Below are 27,471 nucleotides of genomic sequence, written 5' to 3'. Positions count from 1 at the left end.
GTACAAGAAAAACAGTGGTGCAAGCATAATGATATATGGTGAGTGCCACTTGGCCTCCATGTTGGGGAGACGATACTGGGAAACATGGCAACAGAGTATCTTCCGATTAGAATGGGGAATTGGATGCTTTATCCCACATAACTATTGGTCAAGGGCTACCAGATCTTCAACTTTTGGGGGAAAAAAAAAGATGGAAATCTTGGGAGTTTTGTTGCTCTATCATGATTATGAGATGTTGGTCTTTAATGAAGAATTGCAATTTTAAGCATGAGCCAAACACAGTAAGTCTGTGTCCTTAGGCCAGCCAAATGCGACAGTCTGATATAAGCAAACATTTATAATGTAATACTATATAATAATATATGGATAGATCCAGAAAACTCCCCCCCAAATCACCCTATATACTCATAAGCTTTTTAAAGTTCTCTCTACCCATTCCACATCCCCACCCACTTCCCTGTTCGCAAAATCAGGACCGGAATCGCTATAGAACTCCTTTTTTAGTTCCCATTTAGCCAAGATTTGAATCAGCTAGGCTGTTTCCAGTACGTGTTAACGCTTAAAAGACATAAAAAGTGATTTTACAATTCTAAAAGGGGTTTCTTTAGTAAATACAAACAAGTACTAATTTCACTGCTCTCAGATTACTGCCTGTTTTTCCAAGACCAAGGAACCAACCATCAGAAGTCAGTTGTGGAGTCCAGGTCTTTATCCTGTAAATGAGCCTTCAGGTCCAACAGGGAGTTTTCTTTTCCTTCTTCTTGCTCCCTCCTTAGTCTCAGAGAGGAACCTAATCACAGATTTCCTAATCACACTTCCTGGTATGAAGACCAGTTTTTGATTTCCTGACATCTTTATCTGGAGGTAAATGCAATTGGTCAGTGCTCCTTGTGTACTGGCATCCTTCTCCACCCCCCCTGCCCCGCCCCCACCAAATTCAGTTAATTCACATCATACAAGCAATTATCTATCCAGATGCATCTAACTGCAGCTACAAGCCTTTTGAAAATGTAATGAAAGTGAGTCATGAGAGAGGCAGGATGAAGAGGGTTAAGTGCTAACATCTCACCTCCTGTTTGTTTCCCCATGTATCTATCTATCCTTCTCACCAAGCCTAGTGTTTATAACCCTCAGTCCATTTTTTTTTACAGAAAAGAACCCACTCCCTAAAAGGTGACTATAACATAAATAAGGTTGAGTTGTGCTGTTGTATTGGTTGTGTCCTTTACTGCCATAAGGTCTTATTGATCTTAAGACCTACTGATGTACTGTTTATTGAGCACAACTTTCTGACACAATTTTTAGTTTTATGCAACTTCAGAACCTCAATAACCACAGCAATATGTTCGTTAATACGACAGGTTTTCTCAGGCTAGCAAATTCTCTTATAGGAATTTACAAAGTTTAATATCCACAAATTAACTTATGAATCAGGTATTTGAAGCTGGAACACTTTCCCATGTAGTGGTTAAATTTAAATCATAAAGTGGTTTCGGTAATAAAATAAAATAGCATAATACGATAAAAAGTAGGATTTCAACAAAGTATGTGAACAATACTATTGGCCAAACAAACAAAATACACAGAACAAGAAATTTTATTATCTCGAATGCTGGTGCATAACCAATAACAAGCTTCATTAGAGGAGGAGACAGAGGGAAACTTCAGATACTGATGAGGATTTCTGGGCAGGTTTAAAACCTTTAAAGATTGAGGGCATAATTGTTCAGTCTTTTTTTAGATGCAGGGCTTTCCTTTTACTTGACATTTTCCCTTTGACAGTTCTTATGTTATGAAGTTCAACCAAAGTCTTTCACCTGTAAAGTTAAATGAAAAACAGAGAGCGAGTAAAACAATTTCTCTAGTATAAGAGTGTTAGAAATAGTTTTGTTTTCTTTGTTCTTTCACATATTTTTTAATATCTAAATTTGAAATTTTACTATGGATATTTTTGAGTTTTAAAAATGGTTAAGACAAATTTTCTGGAATTATGGATCATAGTAGCTTTATAAATCATCAAGATACATGGACAATAAAAATTTCAGATGCTCTTGAAAACACATTTTGAGATATAGCACACCTGATACATATTTCTTTTTGGGTTTGCTTATCCTTTTCGGATACTGAAGAACACCCAATTTATTTTACACTAAAAAAATGCAGCCTTTGATAATTGGCTTGGATAGACCATAAAGTGGAATCTTCAGAGTTCTCTCAGTGGGCTTTCAGTCCAAATAACTCAGACATCTCGTGTCCTAAACTGGATGTATTAGTTACTTTTTCTCATGTAATTAATATCATTGGGCTCTTGTATTGGCAGTTTGTCTTGACATTAACTTACTCTCGCAAAACCATCCCTTACAGTGAAGTATGAAAGATATTTTCCCCAATGCAAGGAGAATAATCTGGATCAATAACAAAGTCAAAGCCACAGGTGTTTCAGGAAGGTTCTTGAAAACAGATTTCCACAGTCCTAAAATGCCTTTTCTTCTTTAACAATTTTTTCTTTTTCATAACTGTGCAGTCACTGCCCTATTCTATTCTGCAAAACAACAACAAAAATCTTTTTTTGAAGATTAAGTTTTTCATTGGCACGGTACTATCTGGAATGAACCCAAAAGGCAGTGGAATGTTGGGTCTCTCCTCAACTTTTCCTCCTCTTTTAACAGCATTTAATTACTCTCTATCAATAATCTCATCACAGCCGAGTTCTTCGGTCAGACGATTGACAACCATAAGTGAAAAAAGCTCTTCGATAAAAGCCAACTGATCAAACGGGGTCTTCTCATAATGCATTTGAAACCCGCCATCCAGGGCTGCTTCCCTTGCTCTGGATGTTCTCAGAAACATCTTGTTGGCTTCTTCAAGGGCCGCTGATACTCTGTAGCCCGCACCACTCAGCTGCTCCTCTTCCGGATAATCGTAGTCGTCCTCCCAGTCATCAAATTCCTCGCCCTCGTCCTCGCTCTCGAAGTCAGGGCCCGCGATCAGGCCTGGCTGCTCCCCAGGGCTGGGCCGGTTAGCAAGGCCTCGTTCCCCCTGCGGCTCCGCCATTGGCTGGGCCGCCTCCTCCTCCATTGGGCCTTCCTCCTCGAGCTGTGGCTGGGCCCCGTTGCGGGAGGCGTTCGGGGATGGCTCCCGGCTCCCGCTGCCTACCTCCATCTGCGGAAGGTCACCCTCGCCAAGCATCACATCCATCTGCAGGTCATTGCTCTCTTCATACAGCTCGGACAGCTCGTTCATTTCCGACATTGTACAAGCTGCTCAACCTCTCGAAAGGTGTTTTTGCAAGATCGGAGCTACGCGGCCGAGGGGTTATGCGCGTGCGCAAACGCCGTGCGCCTGCGTGACCCTGTGCGTGTGCGCGACCCCCAAACACCGCCTCCCGTTTGGCGTCCCCCTCGCGGGGGAGGTCCCCGCTCTTCGGAACCGTGGTGTATGTTTCGGTCCTTTGGAACTCCGTTAGTAGACTCTACGTTTAGAGAGTTACGTAATCTCCGCTTTCCCTAACTGTTCTGCGCATTATGATGCTGTAAACTTGAAAATCCATAACGTGGCTTCTGTAACTATGCTTAGTGCTCTTCCTCCCCCTTCGCCCTTCCGTTCTCTCCCGCTCCTTTTCCTCCCGCCCCAGGCAATAGCATCTGCTCCAACTACCTTTGGTCTCATGACTTATGACTTCTAAATCCCCACCTCCAAATCACAGTGTTCTCAACATACTGACAACTGATCCATTCATTCAGCCCTTCTGCTTTCCCCATTAAAAAAAAAAAAAAAAGTTAAATTTGCAAATAAGCATATTATCTATCTTTTTAAAAAGATAGTATACTGAAGAAGGACTTGGTTCCATTTATTTTCGCAGGAGGTTAACTTTCCACCATAATCAGTTTGGTGTATATTCTTTAAATTCTTTTCCTCTGCATTTATATGGACCTTTATGTCCTCGTGGAAAAATCTTGTGTGTGTATGGTTTTTTTTTTTTTTTTGCAAGTTTTACCTAACTCTTCAAGCTACAAAAAGCACCTCAGCAATGACTTGAAGATTTAGCTTTGTTAGTATACATAGATGAGTCTTTTTTTCCATAGCATTCCATTTGTATAGCTATTCTATAGTTGACCTAACCATACACAAGTGATTTCCGATATTTTGATATGGGTAATGTTTCTATGTGCCAATGTTTCTACAGAATAAATAACCTAGGAGTGGAAAGGCGGAATTGTAGAGCATGCATACTTTAGTTTTAATACATACTGTCAAACTGCTCTCCAAGATTGCTGTACAGATTTCAGCTCCCATCAGCAGTGTTTGAGAATATCTATATCCTTGCCACACACTGTTTTGTTGAGCAATTTTATCAATTTAATGATACCTTGTTTTATTTTCCATAGCCTTGATTTCTTGGAGATTGATTATTTTTAAACATGTTTATTGAACATTTGTGTTACTTATGAAAATTAACTGGCCTTATTTTTGGTTTATTTTTTTTTCTTACTGATTTGTGGGAATTTCTTATAAACTATATGAATACTTTGTTTTACATGTTGCAAATACATTCTCCCTCCCTGTTGTTATTTGTCCAGTTTCAGGTGTCTCTTCTCCTATAAAAGTTTTAAAATGAGTTTTCATGTAAACCCTTCAAATTGAAGGGTTTTTTTTTCCTGTATATCTTTTTTTTTATTAAGTTGGATTTTCCTACTTCAAAGATTACAAGCCTGATCTTTTATTTTTCTTCAATGTTTGCATACATTTTGTTGTTAAAATTTTTTTTAATGTTTATTTTTGAGAGAGAGAGAGAAAGACAGAGACAGCGTGTGAGCAGGGGAGTTGCAGAGAGAGAGGGAGACACAGAATCTGAAGCAGGCTCCAGGCTGTGAGCTGTCAGCACAGAGCGCCCAATGCGGGGCTCAAACCCACAAATTGTGAGATCATGATCTGAGACGAAGTCAGAGGCTTAAAGGACTGAGAAACCCAGGCCCCCATGCATAGGTTTTTTGTGGATAAAGCATTTATTTATCTAAGTACGATAAGGGCAGGATTCATTTATATATTTTTTTACACATATACAGCTAATTCAGCCAACTTCACTGATTTAATCACTGTCCTTTGTTGGTTGTTTGGTGTCACATTTATCATATTAAAAGAAAACAAATGTGTGAGTTTGTTTTAGACTTTGTATTCACACGAATTTCTACAGTGTTACAATATGTCTTGCTGATAAGAAAAATCTTGTGTCTTTGTTTTTTAAAAGATTGCCTTGGGGCGCCTGGGTGGTGCAGTCGGTTAAGCGTCCGACTTCAGCCAGGTCAGGATCTCGCGGTCTGTGAGTTCGAGCCCCGCGTCAGGCTCTGGGCTGATGGCTCAGAGCCTGGAGCCTGTTTCCGATTCTGTGTCTCCCTCTCTCTCTGCACCTCCCCCGTTCATGCTCTGTCTCTCTCTGTCCCAAAAATAAATAAACGTTGAAAAAAAAAATAAAAGATTGCCTTAACTCTTCTTGCACATTTGTTCTTCCATGTGAATTTTAGAAGTAGCTTGAAAAGTTACCCGAATAATATAGATGGAATTTTTATTTGAGTTGCATAGAATTTACAGATTAATTTGGGGGAGAATTGACATTTTTACAATATTGTCTTCTCATCCATAAAAGTAATATATATCTTTCTGCTTGTTTGTGTCTTATTTATACCCTTCAATGAAGTTTTCCGAAAAGGCTTATGTGATTCTTACTATTTTATACTCAGGTACTATCATAAAATGTACCCCTTACTCCAATACAGTGTCTAGTTGGCTATTGCTGGTATGTGGGAAAGACATTGATGTTTGTATATTGATTTATTTTTAGTAATCACTTTTAGCTGAAATCTAAACATAGAAAACACAAATACAGAAAAGTGAACAAATCTTAAGTGCGCAGTTTGGTTATCACAAAATGGACATATTTGTGTAACCGTTACCCAGATTGAGAAACACGATTTTCAGGATTCCAGAAAACCATTTGCTTTTTCTTTCTTTGCCCTACGAGCACCACCGTTCTGATTTCAAACAGAATAAAATATTTTTGCCTGTTTTTTGAACTTTATATAAATTAAACCATGTAGTATATATTCTTTGTGTGTGTGTGGCTTCTTTTACCCAGGAAATTTGTTTTGTGTGTGTGTGTGTTTGCTACATAGTAGTCCATTGTTTAAATATCACAGTGATCATCATTGGGATTGATTCCAGTTTGGACCTATTACAAACAGGGTAGTAATTATCTTTCTTGGGAAGGTTTTTGGTGCTTGTATTTACGCAATTCTGTGGATCTACATCTAAGAATAGAATTGCTGGCTATCTTATATAAGAATATCTTATACTCTTGTATACATTATGTTAAACATTTCTCAAGACAGGCTTAGCCAATCGGTGCACAGTTGGTATTTTAATGAAGCTTCAAAGCAGTATGACAAATAATTCTCTGTCAGTTGGTCATTACTCTGTGATTTCCAAATAAGCAAGCCTAAAATCTCAAGAGGCAAAATCTCAAGAGAGGTGGTCTTCTCAGCTAACTAATGCAGTTCACTTGGATAGTCTACATCATATTGAAATTCTTAATGTTAGTGCTTTAGTATGCTTTTGGTGATGAATGACTGAAACCCAATTCAAACCAACTTATATAAAATTAAATTAAATAGAAAAAATGCATAAAAACTAAAGAGAGGGGGGAAATGTATTGGTTGAAGTGATGAAACAAATATTACCACCAGATTTTTTTTTTTTTTTTAACTCTCAGCTCTGATACTCTCCAGAGGGAAAACTTGTTTTTCCATCAGGCTTTTCCCACATGGCAGCAAAAGATGAATCCCAGAAGCTTTGGACTTAAACTAAGGTCCTTAATGGCAGAGAAAGATGCATTCTTTCCTATTATCTGTCTCAGTTCCTCCCCCATGATATTGATTGGCTTTGCTGTATCCAGAGGGATGGTGTTTTCTGATGGGCTAGGCCTGGATCCTGTGTCCAGCCATAAGGAGGGGGCTGGTGAGACGGGCTTGTCAGACCTACTTGAACCTTATGAGATTATTATAGAATGTGGATGGAGTAATTTCCAAAGGGATGCTGAGCAGGCAAAGACAAAACATACAAATGTACGACCATTACTGTTAGATTGTATGTAACTAGGCATTTAATTTGTAGCATCATACATGTTTAATTTGTTTATGTTTTACAGATTATTGCAAATCATCATATGCAGTCTATTTCATTTGCCTCTGGAGGGGATCCTGTAAGTATAGATTTATAAAAGTCCTTTTTATAAGAGTTAACTTCCATGTAAAGCATGTTAGCCATTACATGTCTTTTCCAGTGTTTTATTACAATTTGTGAACAGCTGTGTGCATTCAAAAATTTGACTTTGGTAAAATAGTTTCCATTACTTATTTTTAAAATGTTTGGATTAGCAAATGAGCTAATAATTTTCCATTGTGTTGTTAGTCATGGAGTTATCATCCGAGACTGTTCTTGTAGGTAACACCTAAGTCATGGAAATCAAGGATGTCATACATGTGTTACCAGTCCTCCCTCAGCACTCTTCTTCACAAAAAGTTCCAGGCAGCTCCTATTAGGCAGTTGGACTTGGAAATAGGGGAAGCCTGTTTGCCACTCTGGCTGCCAACTGAAGCAACTATGTCCAATCTAAAGTGAGCAGCCAGGTTTGCAGAAATTCACAGAGGGAACACACAGCTGGTGGGAGAGAACTGCAGTTCCTTCCTCCCTAGAGGCCACATGGTGCTCATTTCCCACGAATTGTGTGAGACGGAGCAAGTGCTCCGTCTTCTTTACAGAGTGGAGAGTCATTCCCTGACTCCCTACCACGTCACTTCTAAACCGGAGTGGAAGAAGAGAGGCATTGAAGTTAGGAAGCCTGAGACTGACCAAGAAACAAATCTGTTTGAACTGAGGGGTTAGAAGGAAGATTTTGCTGCTTCATGATATTATGACATTTTTCTCCTACCTGCAAACATCCAGAAGCCAGAAGAGGACTGAGTCTGACTTTTAGAATGATTGAACATCAGTAAGGTCAAGAAAATATATCGGGAGCACATGCAGATTTTGTTCTTACTGCCAATGTATTGCCTTCTGCTGAGCATTTATTATTAAAGATTGTATCCTTCAGAAATGCGGCAGTAAAATCCAGTGTAACGGCTGGTTGTTTTCTAGCCACCACATTTAGTTTCTCACTTCCAATTGAGGAATAAAATGTAGGACCATAAACGATAGGACATATAACTCAGAAATCCAGGAGAGGTATGGAATGGTAGTAAAAAGTAAATCTGGCAGCTGATGTCACTGCGGAGTTTTGACCTCTATGCTAAATATTCAAAAGGAAAAATTATGGTCTATCCTAAAAGGAAATAAAGTTCCAAAGCTACTCTGTTGTAATCGTTGCTTCCTTTACTGGCATCTAAAGTATTTAAGCAACTTTCTTCACTTGGTTGTTGGTATAACCTTTTAGTGTGTGAAATATATAGTTAAATGCTATTCACATTACCCTATTCTTAAAAATATTTCAGTAATTACTTGTCTTCACACTGGCTACCTGTGATTCAAAATATTTAAGCACGTCAAACCTAGACACCCTGTCTTCAGAACCTGTCTGAAGCATACGGAAGAAAAGCAGTATTTATAGTAGGACTTCAGATCATTGGGATTTTTTTTTTCTTTTATTAATGGATACTTAATTTTCCCCTTAGGCTTCTCTACTTCCTCACCTTTCCGCTTTGGGCATAGTTATTTCCAAATGAATATATTAGTTCCATGGTGCTATTTAATTAATATGTAAACCAGATTTTAAGAACTCTACCTCATCCTCGAGAGATTCCATGGATGGCTAATTATGGATTCGTTAGCAAACAGGGGGTATGCAAAAAGCCTAGCACTTAGCTGCAGTGTGAACCTGGTACTGAATCTGAACTCCCATCCACCAAGCCTTGTAATTTTGCCTCAACGGTGACAACCAGGGACTTGTTTGGTACAGAGAGGGCTGACTGAATCCAGCCTGAAGAGGCCAGCATTGTCTCTTTTATTCCTAACCCATTATAGCTCAGTCATCCACAAAGGAGCTCAAATACTTTCCTTAAGTTATTTAAAGTAATGAGTTGTATAAGTGAAGTGTTAAAAATATTTACAGATATTTGCTCTAAATTTCCCTTTCAAGTTTCAAGAGTTGTTGTCATGTTCACATTGGCACTCAGATCCTCGTTTACCCTAGGCATGCCCTGCATGACGTCTATCCTAGTTGTCCCAGTCCTAATAGATTGTCTTCATGTGCCTTTAGTTCTTTAGTACTTTCAACCCACCAAAGTACTGTCCAGAAACAAACGGTAAAGAATTCCTAGCCGCTGTGGGGAAGTTTGTACCTACTGATTTGAGTGGGGCCCCTGTGCTCTCTGCAGCTGGAAAGAAAACCTGCAATTCTATTTAAAATAAAAAACTGGGGCAACCATAAGCATTGGCATTCAAGGTCCCCCAAATGAACTGCCAGGCTTTGGAGTCAGGGAGACTTGACTTATTTAGTCTCTCTTAGCTTCAGGGTTCTCATCTATAAAATGGGGAATGATCACCCTTGCCTCACAGTGTTGTGAGAATTCAGCGAATTGATGTGTATAACCTGCTAGTACCATGCCTGGCACCGCGTGATAGGGGATAGCTATCACCACTATTGCTAGCACATGCTTATAGCTTTGTCTGTTAGAAATTTACAACTTCTCAGCTAACTGGGTGCAAGAAGCTAAAAGTCTCCGTGGCCCAAAGTAGTACCCTTCTTTCCACCAGATTTCCTCCAGAGTTTAAAAAAAGATTAGCTGTTCTTGGAGTGCCTGGGTGGCTCAGTCGGTTAAGCATCTGATTTTCAGCTCAGGTCATTATGTCATGGTTCATGGGTTCAAGACCTGCATTGGGCTCTTTGCTGACAGCTCAGATCCTGGAGCCTGCTTCAGCTTCTGTGTCTCCCTCTCTCTCTGCCCCTCCCCTGCTGGTGCTCTGTCTCTTTGTCTCTCAAAAATAAATAAACATTTCAAAAAATGAAAACAGTTAAAGATTAGCTATCCTTCCTTCCCTCTTGACCTTTGCTCACCCTCACCTTTACTCTCTTCTCAAAGACAATTTACTTGTCTTCCTCCCGTCAGCCCTTAAGACAGTCGTTCTTAATGCTTCTGTATCTAGAAATACTTTCTCTTTTTCAAAAATGCATTACAAGTATGTCACAAATATATTTTTGTATATATTTTTTTACTATTTGTGCGTTACTTTTAACATTCTTAAAATTCTCCCAGATATTTACAGTTACTGATTTTAGAACTGTAAGACTGTTGGAGACGGTTTTGAGGATGAAGTCCCACAACCTCTTTCCCACCATCGAATGCGCCAACCCGTGTTGCTGGCATCATTACCATCCCTTCAGTTTTAAAAATAGCAACCAAGTCCCCAGCAACTGTGGCTTTGCCTCTAAATTAATATAAAACAAAGCTCACAGATATGACCTTATTTATTTACAAGATATCTCAAGCCTTTTATCTTTTAGCAGAAGATAAATTTATTTAGGTGTTTGTTATTTTTTAAAATAACTGAAGACAAGTTACGCTGACCCTGAGATCTGCTTCCTGTGTGTTTCACTGTGGGTTATTAAGTGATTGTCCTTGAGGGTATTACAAACGGGCTTTTATTTCCTGCCAGTTGATTGCATCTTCCCTCTGGAGAGTCATACTTCTAATCTGCAAATGGCATTGTGTGTATTTTTTTCCCTGAGAACCGAGATAACAAAAAGCATCTTTAATTATTAAGATCTTATCATTCATCAGTTTACTGTTTTCAATAAAAGTCAGAATTACCAAGTGGCTTTTTGCTTGTTTTTACAACGTCAGCAACACCTCTTTTTGAAATCCTTAGGGTTTTCATGGGTTCTCGTTTTCAAACATGATTTTTCCTTTCTATATATTGATCAGATAAATGCTTTGTATTTTTGCTTTATTTCTTAACTTGCACTGCACTCGAGTGAGCTAACAACCACAAAAACCAATGTGTCTCTTTAATTGACTTATTTTCTGACATACATGGTGTCTGTCTGGACAACTGGGAAATCATGGTGCTGCCTCCCAGTTTATGACTCCTTTGTGACTGCATAACCCCTGGTATTTCAACTTTCAAAACAGGAGAGAGTCATGGTCCCTTACCATTTTTTAAGAATATCTGTACCAATATATTCCCTATCTGGATTCCTTTTTATTCTTAGTGAGTAAGTATCACTAACTCTGCCTCTAAATTTTTAATTTTCAACTTCTCTCTCCAAGGGACAGAGAATCAGGACTCCACAATTGCTAAACTACCCAGTGTATATTTATGTTCCCTTTTAGGGTGCTTTCCTTTTCTCTTTAAATAGAAACATTTGTATTTAAGTCCGTACCTCAGTATCATGTCCTAAATGTACTCTTATCTTTCAACAGTACAATCCATTCATTTTAAATGCAATCGTTTTCCCTTTTTTATAGGATACTACAGACTATGTTGCCTACGTAGCTAAAGATCCAGTTAATCAACGAGGTATGGAAAGCAACTTCTAGATTTTCTTAAGAACTGGTATATACCAACTTTAAAATGTAACAAGGAGTTTTTTTTTCAATATACAGGGTAATGAGGATCACTAGAGTGCTGGATTGGGTTCTAGAAATATTATGTGAATTTGAGTTGGAAATAAATAGCCCAGCTAGCAGAGCAAAATAGAAAAATTATGTAGCTGGGATTTAGATCCCGGTCATCTGAGGGACCCTTATACCAAAAGGTTTATTATCTTTTGTATAATCAAAAGAGAAGCTGTTCTGGTTATAATAATAGAAGGAGCTGGCTGCTGCATCCCCAATGGATGAATGAACTACATAGAGACCCAAGCCAGTGAGGTTATTGGCCCACATTAGTCACAGCAAGTGTGTGTGTGTGTGTGTGTGTGTGTGTGTGTGTGTGTGTACGTGCGCATGCACCACACATGTATGTTGAGCCCGTACTTTTGCTGTTCAAGAGTCTGACATGTCATTTTGAGTGTTTGGCTTCTTCTCATGTTTTGGATCTCAGCTTAAATGTCTCTTCTTCAGAGAGACCTTCTTTGACTGATAGCCCCTCCTATCTCCAATAGCATATCCCACCCTTTCGCATCATCATACTTTATTTCTCTTCTTATTAACACTAACCCCACATTTTTGTTATTTTATTTACCATTTGTTGATGTGTTTAATGTCTTTCCTTTCTACTGAAACCTCCATGAGGGCAGGAACCTGTTTACCTTATTCACTGTTGTTTCCAAAGCACTCACCCCAAAGCCAAGCATATAGGTGTTGGAACAAAAATACCTATTTTTGTTGAGTATCTCAGTGAATGAAAGAGTAAGTTGATTGGATTTCTCATCCCAGGATTTAGCAAGTTTGCCTAAAGAAACTCATCTCCCAGTCAAACTTTGGATGAAGGGCTGGAAGTTCCTTAGCTCATTGGACCTCTTTAGATAGACATGGTTATTGTTGCTTCTTATCTCTAACTCTGGGACATTCAGATTCCTCGTAGGGATGAGTCTTAGGTTGCTTCTTCTCCTTGACTAGAACCTATTAGGGTGGCATCCTCTGCCACCCCAGGGATAGAGTTTCTCCCCCCCCCCCCCCATTTTATTACTTCCATTCCACATGGAGTAGCATTTGGAAATTCAAAGAGCTATAAAACAAAGATGGAAATGTACATGGTATGCTGGGGGTGGAGGGCAAATGAATAGAACATATTTACTAGAAAGCAGATTGGGTGCAGAGAAAAAGATTTCTAAAAGGCATCCAGAGGGCTGATAAGTAGGCACTTAATCTTCAAGCAAATGGGTGGAGAATTCTGTTGACAGAGCAGAGCTTCACAAAGATTGTTTTGGGAGCAGGATGGATTCAGGAAGAAACGTAAGACAGGGAGATCTATTTGGAAGCTATTGTTATAGTAAAAAATGAAATGATAAGGGGCACCTGGGTGGCTCAGTCAGTTAAGCTTCTGACTCTTATTTTGGCTCAGGTCATGATCTCATGGTTCATGGGATCAACCCCCACCTTGGGCTCTGTGCTAACAGCTTGGAGCCTGCTTGGGATTCTCTGTCTCGCACTCTCTGTGTCTCTTTCTCTCAAAATAAAGAAAACTTTTAAAAAACAAAATGATGAGGACCAGCTGCTAACACAAGACCTGACATGTAGTAGATACTCAGTAAATACTTGCCAAAAGAATATGGCTTGATGACATGGAAAGGAAGAAACAGGTGACAAGTACTACACAATACTCGGTTGAAACTGACTCATTGTAAACTGTACAATGAAGAATGGATAATCACCAAAGGTGAGTAGGAGAGACAGGAACTAGTGAAGGGGAACGGGGGTGTAAGAATGAAATACAACAAAAGATACCAGAAAAGAGCAACTGCTTTTAGTTAAGCCTGAGTTTCCCGAAAGAGTAACTGCATGCTATTTTGGGCAAGGCCTCTGAACAACAAAGTCTTTTCTCTCAACCTGAAAAGACAGGGTGAGAGAAAGAACAAATAGATCAGGAAATCTAGATGTTTGGTAACTTTACCATCAGTCGCTGAACAGCTCAGGCATGTCATTTCTTTTCAGTAAGCAGTGGTGAGGAGTTCTAAGATTCAAGTCAGTCGCTTGCTTTCTTCTTTAGGGGAATGGATCTACCTACAAGACAGATGACTTAGAAACACAGAGTAATTTTCTTGGATTACTATGTTAGCATTTCATCATCCTTATGCCTCCTTTTTCAGTCTCTCATTCCCTTTCTTACTTATCTTGGTTATAGAAACTTCTGTGAGAAGCCACTCTGTTGTCAACATACCCCCTACTTGCACAACCCTGTGGTGTTAAATCCTTTCAACTCACCTCAGCCCCTGGACTTTAATTTCTGCACAGAGGTGCTGACATAATTTTCAAGCCCACAAATAATTATTAATTACATGCTAATATGAAAGGGGCTGAACTAATCATTGTGGAGGAAAACAGTTCCTGGCTAGCCTGGGCTCATCATTTAATGGCAGAGAGAAATAGGATGTGCCTGGAGAAGGAGGGGGTCCTGGACAACAGTATGTGGAACATAGCAGGGGCTCAGTCGAGATTTGTGGGTGAAAAAGTCCTGTAATGAGAGCTTGGGGCTATGTGTTTGGGTGGTATGTGAGTGTGTGTGGAAGGCTGGGGTTGCAGAGAAGTGAAGGAATAGAAGTAGGGGAGCCATGGCCGAAGAGATAGGTCAGAAACAGAGTGTAGAGGGCTTTGAGTGCTGGCCAGAGGCCACTGGGAGCCATTAAAAGATTTTGAGCTTTATAGCCATTATTCTGGCTTCTGCCTTTTTGCTTAAATTGCAAAGTGATAAGTTTTCTGGCATTTGTATCCGTGAAAATGATACTGCAGGACAGAAAACAGTCTGGAATTGTAGAGTCCAATTTTGAGGATATCTCATTAGTCCTGGGCAGGAGTGGTAATGTTTACATTGCACTGGGGGAGGAAGGGACAGTTTGGACAAATATGGGAACTAATGGAACTTGGCAACAATTTGGATATAAAGGTTGGTGAAGAAATAGAAATCAGATATTCCTGAGGACTTAATGAGATATTATATACAATGCAAATATCCCCATATGTGGCTCCTAGTAAGTATATAATAAATGGTAGCTATCATCATCATCATCATCATCATCATCATCATCATCCTTGTGATTTGGAGCGGTGTTGCCATTAAAGAAACAGGGATTATTACAAATTGGAAACAGACAATCCACTAGGGAAATAGGGGAAAAACATGTACCATTTATTGCATGCCCACCATGTGGCAGGCATTGTCTCAATTCATCCTCACAACAACTCTCGGAGGTCGATATTAATTTATTCCTTTGGTTACCAAAGCAAACACTGGCATTGAGAAAGTGAGATCATTCTCCTAAGTTCAGCCAGCTATTAAGCAAGTGAATCAATTCAGGGTCCTGAGCACATCTTTAAAAAAGAACATTACAAGGCACCAAGAAACATTTAAAAGTTTTCAAAAGCTTACTAGCTACTTTGTTAGGAATCAACTTATAAATAGATCTCATATTTCATCTTCAAATTTTAAATATTGAAAAAAAAGGTAAGATGGGGGTTAGAGTAGTAGTTTTTCTTAACAATGCTGGTAGGAGTATAGATCCAAACATTTTGGAGAGCAAGATGACAATTTGTACCCAAAGTCTTAAAGAGGGAAGTACTTTTGAACCAGCAATTTAACTTCTAAGGAAATAATTAGGACATGCACAAAGACTAAGCAATAAAGATTGTTGTCATATGTTATTTATATAACAGAAAAAATTAATTTAATATTCATAAATCGCAAATTATTTAAATGAACCCATAGGATGTACTACTGTGCAACAATTTACAGCTAGTGTTAGAGTGAATAATGACATGGGGAAAATGTTGGCAATGTTATTAAGTGCAAAAAGGAGATTGTGAAATAATGGGTATAGCATGACCCCAGGTAACATTTTGTAGGGAGATATACTTAGAAGAAAGATTGGAAAGATTAAAAAGAAAGAGATGCCAAAATATTAATAGTAGTTATCTTAGATAGTGAGATTTACATAATTTTTTTTCTTGGTAGCTTTTTCTTTTCTATAACTCCTGTAATGAATATTTATTGTATTTGTAAAAAAGAAAAAAAATGTTCTAAATCCTTGAATAAATAAAGAAAATAGTGAAACCAGAAAGCAGATGTTACAGAATTATCTAATGAGTTTGGTTCATCTGGGGAAAATGTTCAGCAGGCAGGAGAAGCTCAGGGTCGGGGAGGCGGAAAGGTGGGAGTAGAGCTGAAGGGGATGGGAGGGAGTGTGGGGGTGGGAGAGACAGAGAGAGAGAGAGAGGGAGACCAGACCTTCAGGTGCAGGTTTGGAAAAACTGCCTCATAGCCCTAAGAGTAAGCAAGATCACTGAAGGAGGAACCAGGAAGGAAGAGGGCTGAGGCTCTCCAGGAGTGGTAAGAGGAGACCATAAAGGGCCAGAGGAGTAGTCAGGAGGAGGAGAGGAAATCAGGAGATGAGTATCACCTGAGAAGGAGGAAGAGCAAATTTCTCCGGGAGAAGACACCTTGGAATAAGGCACCCCAGAAAGTCACATACTGAAAAGGAGTTAGGGGGCATGAAGGCAGAAAATAACCTTCAGTGTGCCAATGAACAGGCCCTAGGTGCCCCTGGGAAGCAGGATGTCAGTGGATGGGTAAGGGACAGAGGGCGGGACCTCCAGGATGAGGAAGAGCGTAGCTGTCAGGCAGAGGAGTCCAGGCTCCTTGCTAAGAATCCTGAATGTTCCCACTATCTCTCATCTGCCCAATTCACTTTTAGCATTAGTAGATTCAAGTTGGGACAGTTGCTCCTTTTTTTTCCATCTCTGCTGGGACCCTTTAGTGAACGCCTCATTTTATAAAGGGCCTTTTCTGTAGAAAAGGTAAGTCACTCTAAGAATGTTTTGAGTTTACTTAGGTACTAACACAGCTTGCCCCATAATACACATTCTCTTCACCTCTCATTCCAAATATGTAGTGGTCCAGGGAGGTTTAAATAGTTTCTCTGAATCTGGTATGTGAAGAGGCCCCAGTCTACCTGGGTGTATGTATATAGGAAGGCCATGGTTTTCAGTCTCTGAAGAAAGTTAAAAAAAAATGTTTTTAAAGACCACAAAAATAATTTAAATTAGCCTGTTTATTTACATTTATGGTTATGGTTATAAAATATATGGACTACTGTCCTGGTGACATCAGTTTACTGTGGACTGACGGCTGGCTTACTTCTTTGGGCGGAGTTCTAAGCGGGGAGGACTCCTTGCTTCAGTACCACAGCACCATCTGGTGGTTGACCTGAGAAGCTGCGCTTTTGAATTTCTAGTTTATTAAAAAATGCAAAAACAGAAACAAAACAAAAACACCCTGGTCTATTAAAAATAAATATAGGGGCGCCTGGGTGGCGCAGTCGGTTAAGCGTCCGACTTCAGCCAGGTCACGATCTCGCGGTCCGTGAGTTCGAGCCCCGCGTCGGGCTCTGGGCTGATGGCTCAGAGCCTGGAGCCTGTTTCTGATTCTGTGTCTCCCTCTCTCTCTGCCCCTCCCCTGTTCATGCTCTGTCTCTCTCTGTCCCAAAAATAAAAATAAACGTTGAAAAAAAAATTAAAAATAAATATAAAACTAGTAAAGAAGGGCCTGTTATCCTCTAAGAAGAGTTCTCAGCCTCTTGTCCATGAACATCCAATTAGGAAACCAAATGGATAAAGTTTGAAGAATATGTATCTAAGATTAAAAAAAAAAAAATCCTCCCTAATATAGTGCTTGATACCCAAAGGTAAAGTTATGGGTCTGTCTGGCTACGAGGTGGAGGGAAAAGAATTCATATCTGCATCTGATTCCATCTCAGACCTCCATGCAAAGTTATCATGTCACTGGAAAGTCACATTCTTTTTTGGCAGTTGGGGTTTTTTATATACTTGTCTTTCTGCCTTCTCGTTAGCTAAAGGTTGGTAAATTCTTGGCCAACCTGGCTGCTTATCTAAGCTTCTGGAGATGGGTCTAACACTGGGAAATGGGCACACCTGTGTTTGATTCAAAGCCCATCCCTATTCTGGCCCATGACCAACCTCAAAAAGAACCAAGACCATTTTCGCAGAGTGGTGTGTCTGTGAATACCAACAACAGCACTATCACAACATGTGTGTTCACTGGAGATAGTGAGGCTGTACAGAACGTCTGCACAGGGTCAACCTTTCTGTCCAATGTCATTCCTTTCATGGTGCCGGGCACCACTGTTTGTCGTCTGATCTTCTCAGAAAAAGTAATATGGCAGCAATGAGGTCATCCAAAGCAAAGCAGAATGTGTTGGTAGCATCAGTCTAGGAACAGGACCAAATGCTCAAAGTATCAGAATGAGAAGAGTTGAGATAAGTAAGAACATTTTAGATGTGAGAAGTGGTAGAGGTCGGCTGGTGGGTTTAGTTGTGTCCTTCCTTCCTGAGTACCCACGTGCCACAAGAACCCACATGCCTGTTCCTCAGAAGGCTGAAGCTACTGTGACAGATGAAGGTTGGGGTCTCCATAAAGCAATAAGGGACTTAAAAACCATCAGTGCCCTGGGGCACCTGGGTGGCTCAGTCAGTTGAGCATCTGACTTCAGCTCAGGTCATGATCTCGCAGTCTGTGGGTTTGAGGCCCGCGTCGGGCTCTGTGCTGACAGCTCAGAGCCTGGAGCCTGCTTCAGATTCTGGGTCTCCCTCTCTCTCCCTGACCCTCCCCCGCTCGTGCTCTGTCTCTGTCTCTCTCTCAAAAATAAGTAAACATTAAAAAAAAAAATCAGTGCCCTGTCTTGGCAGGTGAGGACATTGCTACAAAGTCACTTGTTCAAGGTCATGTAGATGGTGGCATAATTGAAATTTGAACTTGAATCTGAATCTTTCCAGAGTTCTTTTAAGCGTTCTTGTTTTCTCATCCCTTTTAAGGGAGACACACTTTCATGTTTCTGTGTGTGTGTGTGTGTGTGTGTGTGAATTTCCTGTCTCTCTCATCTTCCTTGTCTTCATCTCTAGACATCTTCTTGAACCTAAGAAAAACATAAAATTGAAAAAATCATATTCTGCATTTTGACATGATTTGGGATCTTGACTTTTCTTTTAATTGGACCAGAAATTCATGAGGTGAAAAACAAAAGAATTTAAGGGCGTGTAACCTTTTTTAGTCATAATGTAACACAACTTCATAATGTAACACTGGGTCAGTTGGAGAGCACATTTCCAAGGGCACCTTGTAGATTTAAGTATATCTCCATGAGTAAACCAAGCAATGATTCACACCACTCAATGGCTGTAGGAACCTTTCCCACTATGGGGATTGGTGCAGGTGTCATTTTAATGCAACTGAAGAGAACTTCTCACACTAGAATTATTGATGCGATTCAGGAAAATCAGTATGTATTCATTCAACACAATTTTTAAAACACCTTCTATGTGTTGCTCATGTGTGAAGCTACTGCAGAGAAAAAGAAGGGTCAATTTAAAATAACAGTCTAAAGATAGATCAAACATTTTCCTTTGGTAGAAAGGGTAGACATTCTTTTTTTCCCAGTTTTTTAATGTTTTTTATTTATTTTTGAGGGAGAGAGAGGAACAAAGAGAGAGGGAGACACAGAATCTGAAGCAGGCTCCAGGCTCTGAGCTGTCCTCACAGAGCCCCATGTGAGGCCCGAACCCACAAACCGTGAGATCATGACCTGAGCCAAAGTTGGGTGCTTAACCGGCTGAGCCACTCAGGTGCCCCCATCTATAAGCATTCTTAATTGGATTTTCAAAACTAGAATTAGCTCCTAAGTCTGTATCAGTTTCCAAGTTGCTTCTTCAAAAGGGATAACCTTATAAGAAATGGTAATGACAATTCTTTTAGAGATTTACACCTTAGCATTGTTTGATTTAGTAATACCACTGTGCCCCCACCACCCCCCCCCCCACACACACACACATGAACACACACACACAAACACATGCTTTCTAAAAATTTCATTTGGGGCGCCTGGGTGGCTCAGTTGGTTAGGTGTCTGACTTCAGCTCAGGTCACGATTTTATGGTTCATGAGTTCGAGCCCCGTATCTGGCTCTTATTGCAGAGATCCTCTTTCTGTGTGTGTGTCTCTCTATGCCCCTCCTTTGCTCTCTCTCTCTCTCAAAAATAAAGAAATAAACATTAAAAAAACCAACTCTATAAAAATTTCATTTAAATCCTTTAAATGAAAGTCAAGTCAATTCTGGAATCAGAATTATTTGAGATTCTTTGAGATTCTTATTTTTTTAATTTACTTATTTTGAGAGGAGAGGGCAGGGAAGGGCAGAGAGAGAGGGAGAGAGAGAGAATCCTAAGCAGGCTCTGCGCTGCCAGTGCAGAGCCTGATGCGGATCTCAGACTCACGAACTGGGAGATCATGACCTGAGCCAAAGTTGGTGGCTTAACTGATTGAGCTACTTAGGAGCCAGCCCCTTCCTGAGATAATTATAACATAAGGCTAAGAAAAGAAACACTGTTGTAGGTACTACTATTGTGTACTTTTATAGGCTCTGAAAATTCTATCAGATGTCAATGAATTGCCTTTTACTTTACATACATACAAAGTCCTTTCCAAGAGAATGCAAAAGCATAAAACCATGCTTCTAAGTCAGCACAGTTAGCTCATTCCATAAAGACAGCTCTCTCTCCTCTCCTTTGGTGTCCCTTTTAGTAAGGTGTCCCAGTGTTGGCTCCATAGTTCCTGAGACCCAGGAGGCTTCCTGGGCTTCTATTCTAATTCCCCATGCACTCGCTTAAGCTGTTCTCAGAGAATAGCTAACAGTTTTTACAGCGTTCTTGTGTATATTTAACCATTATTAAGGTTTTTCTCATCCCTCCATTCTTCAGGCTATACAAATCAATATGTATTTTAAAGATTTTACTTCTCACAAGATTTATTGCCTTTATCTTTAAGTCATCCTGATGAAACTTCCATTTCCATTAAATCTCCATATTGCAGGGCCCTAAGCAAGACCCCAGACTCTCATCGAAGCAAGAATGATACTCCATATGGTGGGAGGTGAATTTATAGTCTCTCCACATAAGCTCCTGATTTTATGTAGCAGCAGCAGCAGCAGCAGCAGCAGCAGCAGCAGCAGCAGATTTGCTCATTTGTGATATTCTGTCAGCTGCCCCCTCCATAATTTATTTCTTTAAATTGCTTGTGAAAATCTTCCTCTTCCCAGTACCAGCTTCTCAGAGAAAGTATCTAATAAAAAATTTTAACATCTTCTGGTCATGCCATTGTCACAAAATCTTGTTTTTACTGCTTAATGGAGATAGTTCTTTAGTAGGGTTGTGAAGACAGGGGTTACCATACCATCACTGCTTTATAATAGCAATGACATGGGGCTTCTGGGTGACTCAGTCGGCCGTGTCCAACTTTGGCTCAGGTCATGATCTCGCGGTTGATGAGTTCGAGCCCTGCCTCGGGCTCTGTGCTGACAGCTCAGAGCCTGGAGCCTGCTTTGGATTCTGTGTCTCCCTCTCTCTTTGCCCCTTCCCCCACCTCAAAAATAAATGAATGTTAAAAAAATTTTAAAAATAGCAATAACAGGGCAAAGGGGTATTATAAAGCTCCTGTTTTTGCCAGCAGCTCATCCCCCACTTTGAGTGAGGAGAGAAGGTTTGGAAAGTTATATTTTTGCAAAGACAACAGCACAACCACAAGCCTTCCTGTCAGATTGCTGCCCTCAGCATCTCTGGTATTGAATTCTAGAGCTAACATTGAACGTGAGTCACGTTATTGGTTAGGATCAGTCTGGATTTATAAAAATGGGGGCCCCCAAAAACCTGTCTTGAGACCAAAATCTGTCAGTGTTTTGAGATATTTAAATGTAAACTATGAATGGTTTTTTCTCTTTGATGCAAATGAAATATGAGGTATTCTTTTCTGCCATTTCAGAGCTGAAGAGAGCTTATAAACCTACTCCCTTTTATTCAAGTACCAGTTCACGTTCTGGAAATATTTTTACTTTATTATAACCTTTTCTTGTTGAAAATTTATTACAGTTTCTTTTTGTTCATCCACTTGCAGCCTGCCACATATTGGAATGCCGCAGCGGAATGGCCCAAGATGTCATCAGCACCATAGGGCAGGCTTTTGAACTCCGGTTTAAACAGTATTTGAAAAATCCTTCTTTGAATACTTCTTGTGAAAGGTCAGCCAAGAGTTCTATAATTATTTGACTTGCTATATTTATTTTGCTGTATTTTCAAATTAATATGGCATTTTCAAACTGACTAATGAAATTAGTAAATTTTTTCTTACAAATAGGCAGTTTCAGTACAAACTAATAATGACATTTTCTATTTTTCTTTCTCTTGTATTTGTCCAGATATTTACTCTTGCTTTGTATCAAAATTAAAGGAGACACTCCAAGAAGGGGTCTTCCCTGTTTCTCTGATATCATACAGAGCTATGAATTAAGTAGTATCATAAAATAACAGATATCAAATGTGTCAGAATTGTTTCAATCCCAGATCCCATGCCTACCACTAAAAAAAATATATCGAGAGGTTTCTGGGTGGCTCAGTCAGTTAAGCAGCCTACTTTGGCTCAGGACCCCATCTCGCAGTTCATGAATTCAAGCCCCGTTTTGGGCTCTGTGCTGACAACTCAGAGCCTGGAGTGTGCTTCAGATTCTGTGTCTCTCTCTGCCCCTCCCCTGCTCATGCTTTCTCTCTCTCTCTCTCACTCTCTCTCTCAAAAATAAATTTTAAAAAAATTAAAAAAAAATTTTTTTAAATAAAATTAAAAAAAATCAAGAATGAAGAGGGAAACAGTAGGAATCAAATGTCTATAGCAGGAATCGCTGTTAGTTTGCTAGTTTGCAATGTAAATAGATGAGTTCCAGTTAAACTGTGGCAGGGCTGGCAGGTGATGTGACCCAAGGATCTGGTTGTTCTATCTGAGGCGCAGAAAGTCTACAAGGAAAGCTGAGCCCTTCAGGCCTGACAGCCTCCAGCAGTGTAGAGTACAGTGAGCAGAATTCATACCCAAGAGACAAAACTCTTGGGTACTTTTAAATGCACCGCCCCCCCAGGTTAGTTACTTTGTGTATTAACAAACGTTGGGTTTGAAGATCTCCCTTTTTAAGGTGGTCTGGGGTAGCAAAGGAGAGGGGGTTACTAGGAAGCCTTGAGGTTGAATTTTTCCCAGGATAACACTTACATCCTAGTGCTATCACTTTGTTGGCAGGTAACGAACCCGACAAAACTGTGTGGCTTGTCAGTAGAATCAGTTCAATCCCAAAGGACTTGATTTATTCTTTTTCATAAGAAAGCTACTAATTCCAATTTGGAAGAAAAGTTGTTTGTTTTGTTTTTGTTTTTGTTTTTGTTTTGCCCTGTTTCGGTTTTTAAAACAATGCATGTTTACATAAATCTACCCACTTGCACATATGGTTCTAATATTTCTTCATGAATCCCATATACTTCTCCAGATTTGTGCAGACGAGATGGCTGGCCATAACTCTCTTATTTTTTTCATCTTAGTTTCACAAACTGGGCCAGGCCCCCTGCCCAATATCTAATTTTTTTTTTGAGCAAAACATTTCCAAAATGGTATAATCCAAACATGCTGAAGATACTCAGGAAAACTTTAATTTTGTATCCTGCTGACATAGATGACTTACATCAAGGAGTGTGTGTGTGTGTGTGTGTGTGTGTGTGTGTGTGTGTGTGTTTCTCTTAATCACTGGGAGGAGACACAAAAGCATCACCCTTGGCACTTTCCATTGGCTTGCCCCACTTTAATTGTCTATGGAAAGCTAAACAACCATCTGGTTGCTTCCATCCAGATATTTGACATCACTTAAGCACAGCTATAATTTTAAAACATGAATGCAGCATTTTTCAGGATGATTTGCATGGTTCTGATCCCTCTGCCTCCCCTACAGCATTTGAATTCCCACCCAGTCTCTTGGGGATTCTTTTTTCCCTTGCAGTGAGGAGGTGCCTCTTGATGGTCCTGCTGTGGAGAGAGAAGATCATGAGTATTACAATGAAATCCCAGGGAAGCAGCCACCTGCAGGTGGTGTTTCAGATGTGCGCATCAAAGTCCAAGCCACAGAACAGATGGCTTACTGCCCCATACGGTGTGAAAAGTTGTGCTATCTGGTAAGTAATGCTTTATGGTTACCGGAACTTAGCAATGTGATTCTGTCCTTGTCACTAGAGAGTTTAATTTGAGTTTCCAAATGCTAGCTTAGAGAAAGTGCCTTCCTCAGTACTGAGCCAGAGAATGAATCACTGTCGGAGCCTGCACTGGACCATTTTTACTCCAAATCCACCCCCTTCCTCGCTGCCTAAGTGGATGACTTCACATCTCCTTTCACTGGGAAGATGAGGGCAGTCCAACATGTTACATTCAACTTCACCTTTCCTCGTCTCCACGTCTTCCCGTATTCTCCTTGCTTCTCGTCCTTAGCGACTGCCTTCACAGCCAATCCTTCCCCTGAGCTCCTGATCCCATCCCCACCTTCCAACTCTCTGCCCTTGTTCTGTCTGTCTATCAACCCCTGTCTCAATCTTTATTTTCTCTTTGTCTACCAGTATCTTCTGTCTGCAAATGAATTTGGATTCCTCCAACCAACTTACAATGTCTCACCTCCTTTTACCCACAAACTTCTAGAAACCATCATCTCCATCCCAGTTTTTGCATCAACACTATACTTCTAAGATCTGAATTCTGCTTGACAACTTGATAGAAATTACTTTTACAATGGTCACCAATGGTTTTTTGGTCACCGATGGTTTCATTGCTAAATCAATTTTCTTCTTCAATGTTCTGAGTCTGTCTACAGAATTTGATACCCATTGGCTGCCTCTTCCTTAATTTTAGAACTTCTGTTAGCTTCTAAAGCAGTTCTATTGTGTCATTCTCAAACCCCATCTCTAGTTGCTTCTTTTTTCTCATTTTCATGTCTTCCAACATTTTATTATGAATGTTTTCAAACACACAGAAAAGTTGAAAGAATTATACAGTGAACACTCACATACACAACCTAGATTCTACAATTATCATTCTACTGAATTTGCCCTGTCATCTTATAGAGCTGTTTCAAAGTAAGTTACATCTTTTCTTTTTATATTTTATTTTCTTCTACCCCCTCCCCTTCAAACCCCAGCCCCCCACCCTTTACCACCCTTGCTCTGCCCTTGGCCTTGCCCTTGGTTTCTCCTCTGGCATGCCACCTGTATACACAGTCTTCCAGCTTCTCTGTCTTCAGCCATCACTTATCTCTCCAGCTGTAGTGCCATAAGCATTACATTACTTGTTTATGTAAGATTGAATTCAGCATTTTCTCCTTGACTCCAAACCAGATTCCTCTAGTGACTTACTCATGTTTAATTAATGACACTGCTGCTGTTTCATTAATCTGCAGTCTTTTGTTTATCTCACACTTTGGACTCCATGTCAACTCAGTCTTCAAGACTGAAGATTCTACCATGAAATCTTTTGATAGAATTTACCCAACCTCTTACATTACTCTTGTACCTTTCTAAGTTCTGGCCTTCATGTGCCCAGATGATTCTGAAAGCCCCTTCCTTGTCTCCAGTTTCATTCTCTCAAACCCTTCTGCATGGTACTGCCGGATTAATCTTTCTAAAGGATAGATGTTGCCCTTCTCAAAGGCATCAGTGATCCCATTCCATTATTGAATTGTATATATCTATATATATCTATATCTACATATATCTATATCTATATATCTATATATCTATATATCTATATATGTATATTAATGCAACCCTTTGATGGATGACATTTTTAAGGATGGAAAGTGAGCCCGGCACAAACCTCATTAGAGTAGGGCTCCAATCTGCCAATGCACTGTTAGATAGAGGCTTGCTAAATACTGAGAATTTATACAAGTGTCCTGGAAATCACACTTTCACAGTTTCTGGCTGAGACTTGGATTGAGTCCTGGAATAGGACCTCCCTAACAAAAGCAGGGATGCTCAGGATGCGGGCCTTACATCAGCAGCCTTTACAACCACCTCTGCCTCAGACCCACCTCTGCAGCCCCCGCACAGTGCTCTATCTTAGGAGTCTATGTTCCCCATGCAAAATCTCACCTTCCTTTTGTTTCCTGTCAGACACTAACTATGTCAGAAAGTGGAGCTGTCTGCTGTATTCTTCCAGGACTGTTATTAGTGTTTTGTTTGTTTTTTTGGCAAGTTTATGAACGTATACCATGTTTGTAAATGTCTCACAATTTGTTGTTCGTGCAGCCTGGAAACTCCAAGTGCAGCAGTGTGTACGAGAACTGTTTAGAACAAAGCAGGGCAATAGGTAGGTACAATTGTCCTTCCCCATCTGCCACTCTTGTTGTTCCTTGTAAGTCATATGGTTGTGTGTGGCCTTGGCTCTGAAATACTTCATGGGAAAATCAGGTGTATAATGCTTCAGCTGCATCCCACGTTCTGAGAGGCCCAGAATGCCACGTGAGTGTCACTTGGGAGACTCATGGTTTCCCCTCACTCTTGTGTGCTTGACCACACTGTCATTCTACCTCCTGAGGTCTTTGATTGCTTTAACATCATGAAAAGTCTCGCTGAAAAGGTGTTTTCTCTGCTTAAAACTCAAGACAGCTCCACTTCAAAGAAGATCAGACATTAAGCTAATGTGAAAATTGATGTTTGTCAAGTCCATTAGGATTAAGATAAAACCTTTTTTGTCTGCTTGGCATCGAAAACAAAAAGAAATCTGAAAGGTGAGAGTCCCAGTTAGGGGCCAACTACCCCACGTTTCCCAGGGCATTCAGTGTCTTATTACTGGATGCAATAATTGATGTGGGGCACAACTTTTCCACAATGCAAATGTAGAACATCACCTCTCAGATTGGAAGTATGTTTTTATAAAATTTTGCTGCTAGTTAGTTATTTAATACTTATAAATTGCTGAAAGTACTTATTTCTTTGGGAAGCAAAGTTTTGCAGCATTAGAGGAGTGGATAACTGGATGATATAAATAATACTGTGGGGATAAAGTTGGATAACCACACTTAGGGACTCAAATTAGCAGGAACTTGCCACCGACAAGGTAGTCACCTCCAAGGATACTTGCATGCTTCTTACGGAATTATGCCAATGTAATCTATTCATTTTATTATTTCTTATACACAGGGGATACATGAGGATTTATTGTTTTAGGTACAGCTGTGATTACTACCTTCCTCTACCATGCAAAAATAGTAGGAGTAGTGAACTAAGACAGTATTGTTAATTATTTAAAAATATGGTTCCTTTTTAAAAATTTTTTTAATATATGAAATTTATTGTTAAATTGGTTTCCATACAACACCCAGTGCTCATCCCAAAAGATGCCCTCTTCAATACCCATCACCCACCCTCCCCTCCCTCCCAACTCCCCCCATCAACCCTCAGTTTGTTCTCAGTTTTTAAGAGTCTCTTATGCTTTGGCTCTCTCCCACTCTAACCTCATTTTTTTTTCCTTCCCCTCCCCCATGGGTTTCTGTTAAGTTTCTCAGGATCCACATAAGAGTGAAACCATATGGTATCTGTCTTTCTCTGTATGGCTTATTTCACTTGGCATCACACTCTCCAGTTCCATCCACGTTGCTACAAAGGGCCATATTTTGTTCTTTCTCATCGCCACGTAGTAGTCCATTGTGTAAAAAATATGGTTCTTTTTGATAGACATTAAAATTCCTTGCCATTCTTTAAAGTTACTTAGAATTTTAACCTTTTAGTAATGTGACTACAACAAATTAATGGTAAGTAAAAATGTGTTTTTACAACTGTGCTCCCTAAGATCTGTATTCCTCCCACCTTCCCTCCTTTTCCTTATTTGGAAATCCCTAACCTACAGGTTTAA

General features: G+C 39.9%; 2 protein-coding genes across 2 annotated transcripts in view; one reads left to right on the top strand and one right to left on the bottom strand.

Annotated features, from left to right (window-relative positions):
• The window catches only part of SHC4 (SHC adaptor protein 4), a 128,791-nt gene that overhangs the window by 76,264 nt on the left and 25,056 nt on the right, over nt 1-27,471 (top strand). Inside the window, exons 5-9 of the mRNA XM_025919830.2 lie at nt 7,202-7,255; nt 11,517-11,568; nt 21,664-21,787; nt 23,576-23,747; nt 25,866-25,926. Coding sequence (XP_025775615.2) covers nt 7,202-7,255; nt 11,517-11,568; nt 21,664-21,787; nt 23,576-23,747; nt 25,866-25,926 — 463 coding nt within the window. The remainder of the gene's footprint in view (nt 1-7,201; nt 7,256-11,516; nt 11,569-21,663; nt 21,788-23,575; nt 23,748-25,865; nt 25,927-27,471) is intronic.
• On the bottom strand, nt 1,580-3,334 carry EID1 (EP300 interacting inhibitor of differentiation 1). The gene is made up of 2 exons (XM_086710640.1): nt 2,081-3,334; nt 1,580-1,817 (listed from the first exon to the last, which is right to left on the bottom strand). The coding sequence occupies exon 1, from the start codon at nt 3,250-3,252 to the stop codon at nt 2,677-2,679; it is 576 nt and encodes a 191-aa protein (XP_086566766.1). The 5' UTR covers nt 3,253-3,334; the 3' UTR covers nt 1,580-1,817; nt 2,081-2,676.

The sequence above is a fragment of the Puma concolor genome, chromosome B3 (assembly GCF_028749965.1).
Source record: "Puma concolor isolate L17-30 chromosome B3, mPumCon1.1.hap2, whole genome shotgun sequence".
Lineage (NCBI taxonomy): Eukaryota > Metazoa > Chordata > Mammalia > Carnivora > Felidae > Puma > Puma concolor.
Note: the sequence above shows the minus strand (reverse complement) of the source record. Positions and strands in the feature narration are given on the sequence as shown.

Coding starts and splice junctions, on each gene's coding strand:
- EID1 (XM_086710640.1), bottom strand. CDS start 3,252: ATGTCGGAAATGAACGAGCTGTCCGAGCTGTATGAAGAGAGCAATGAC.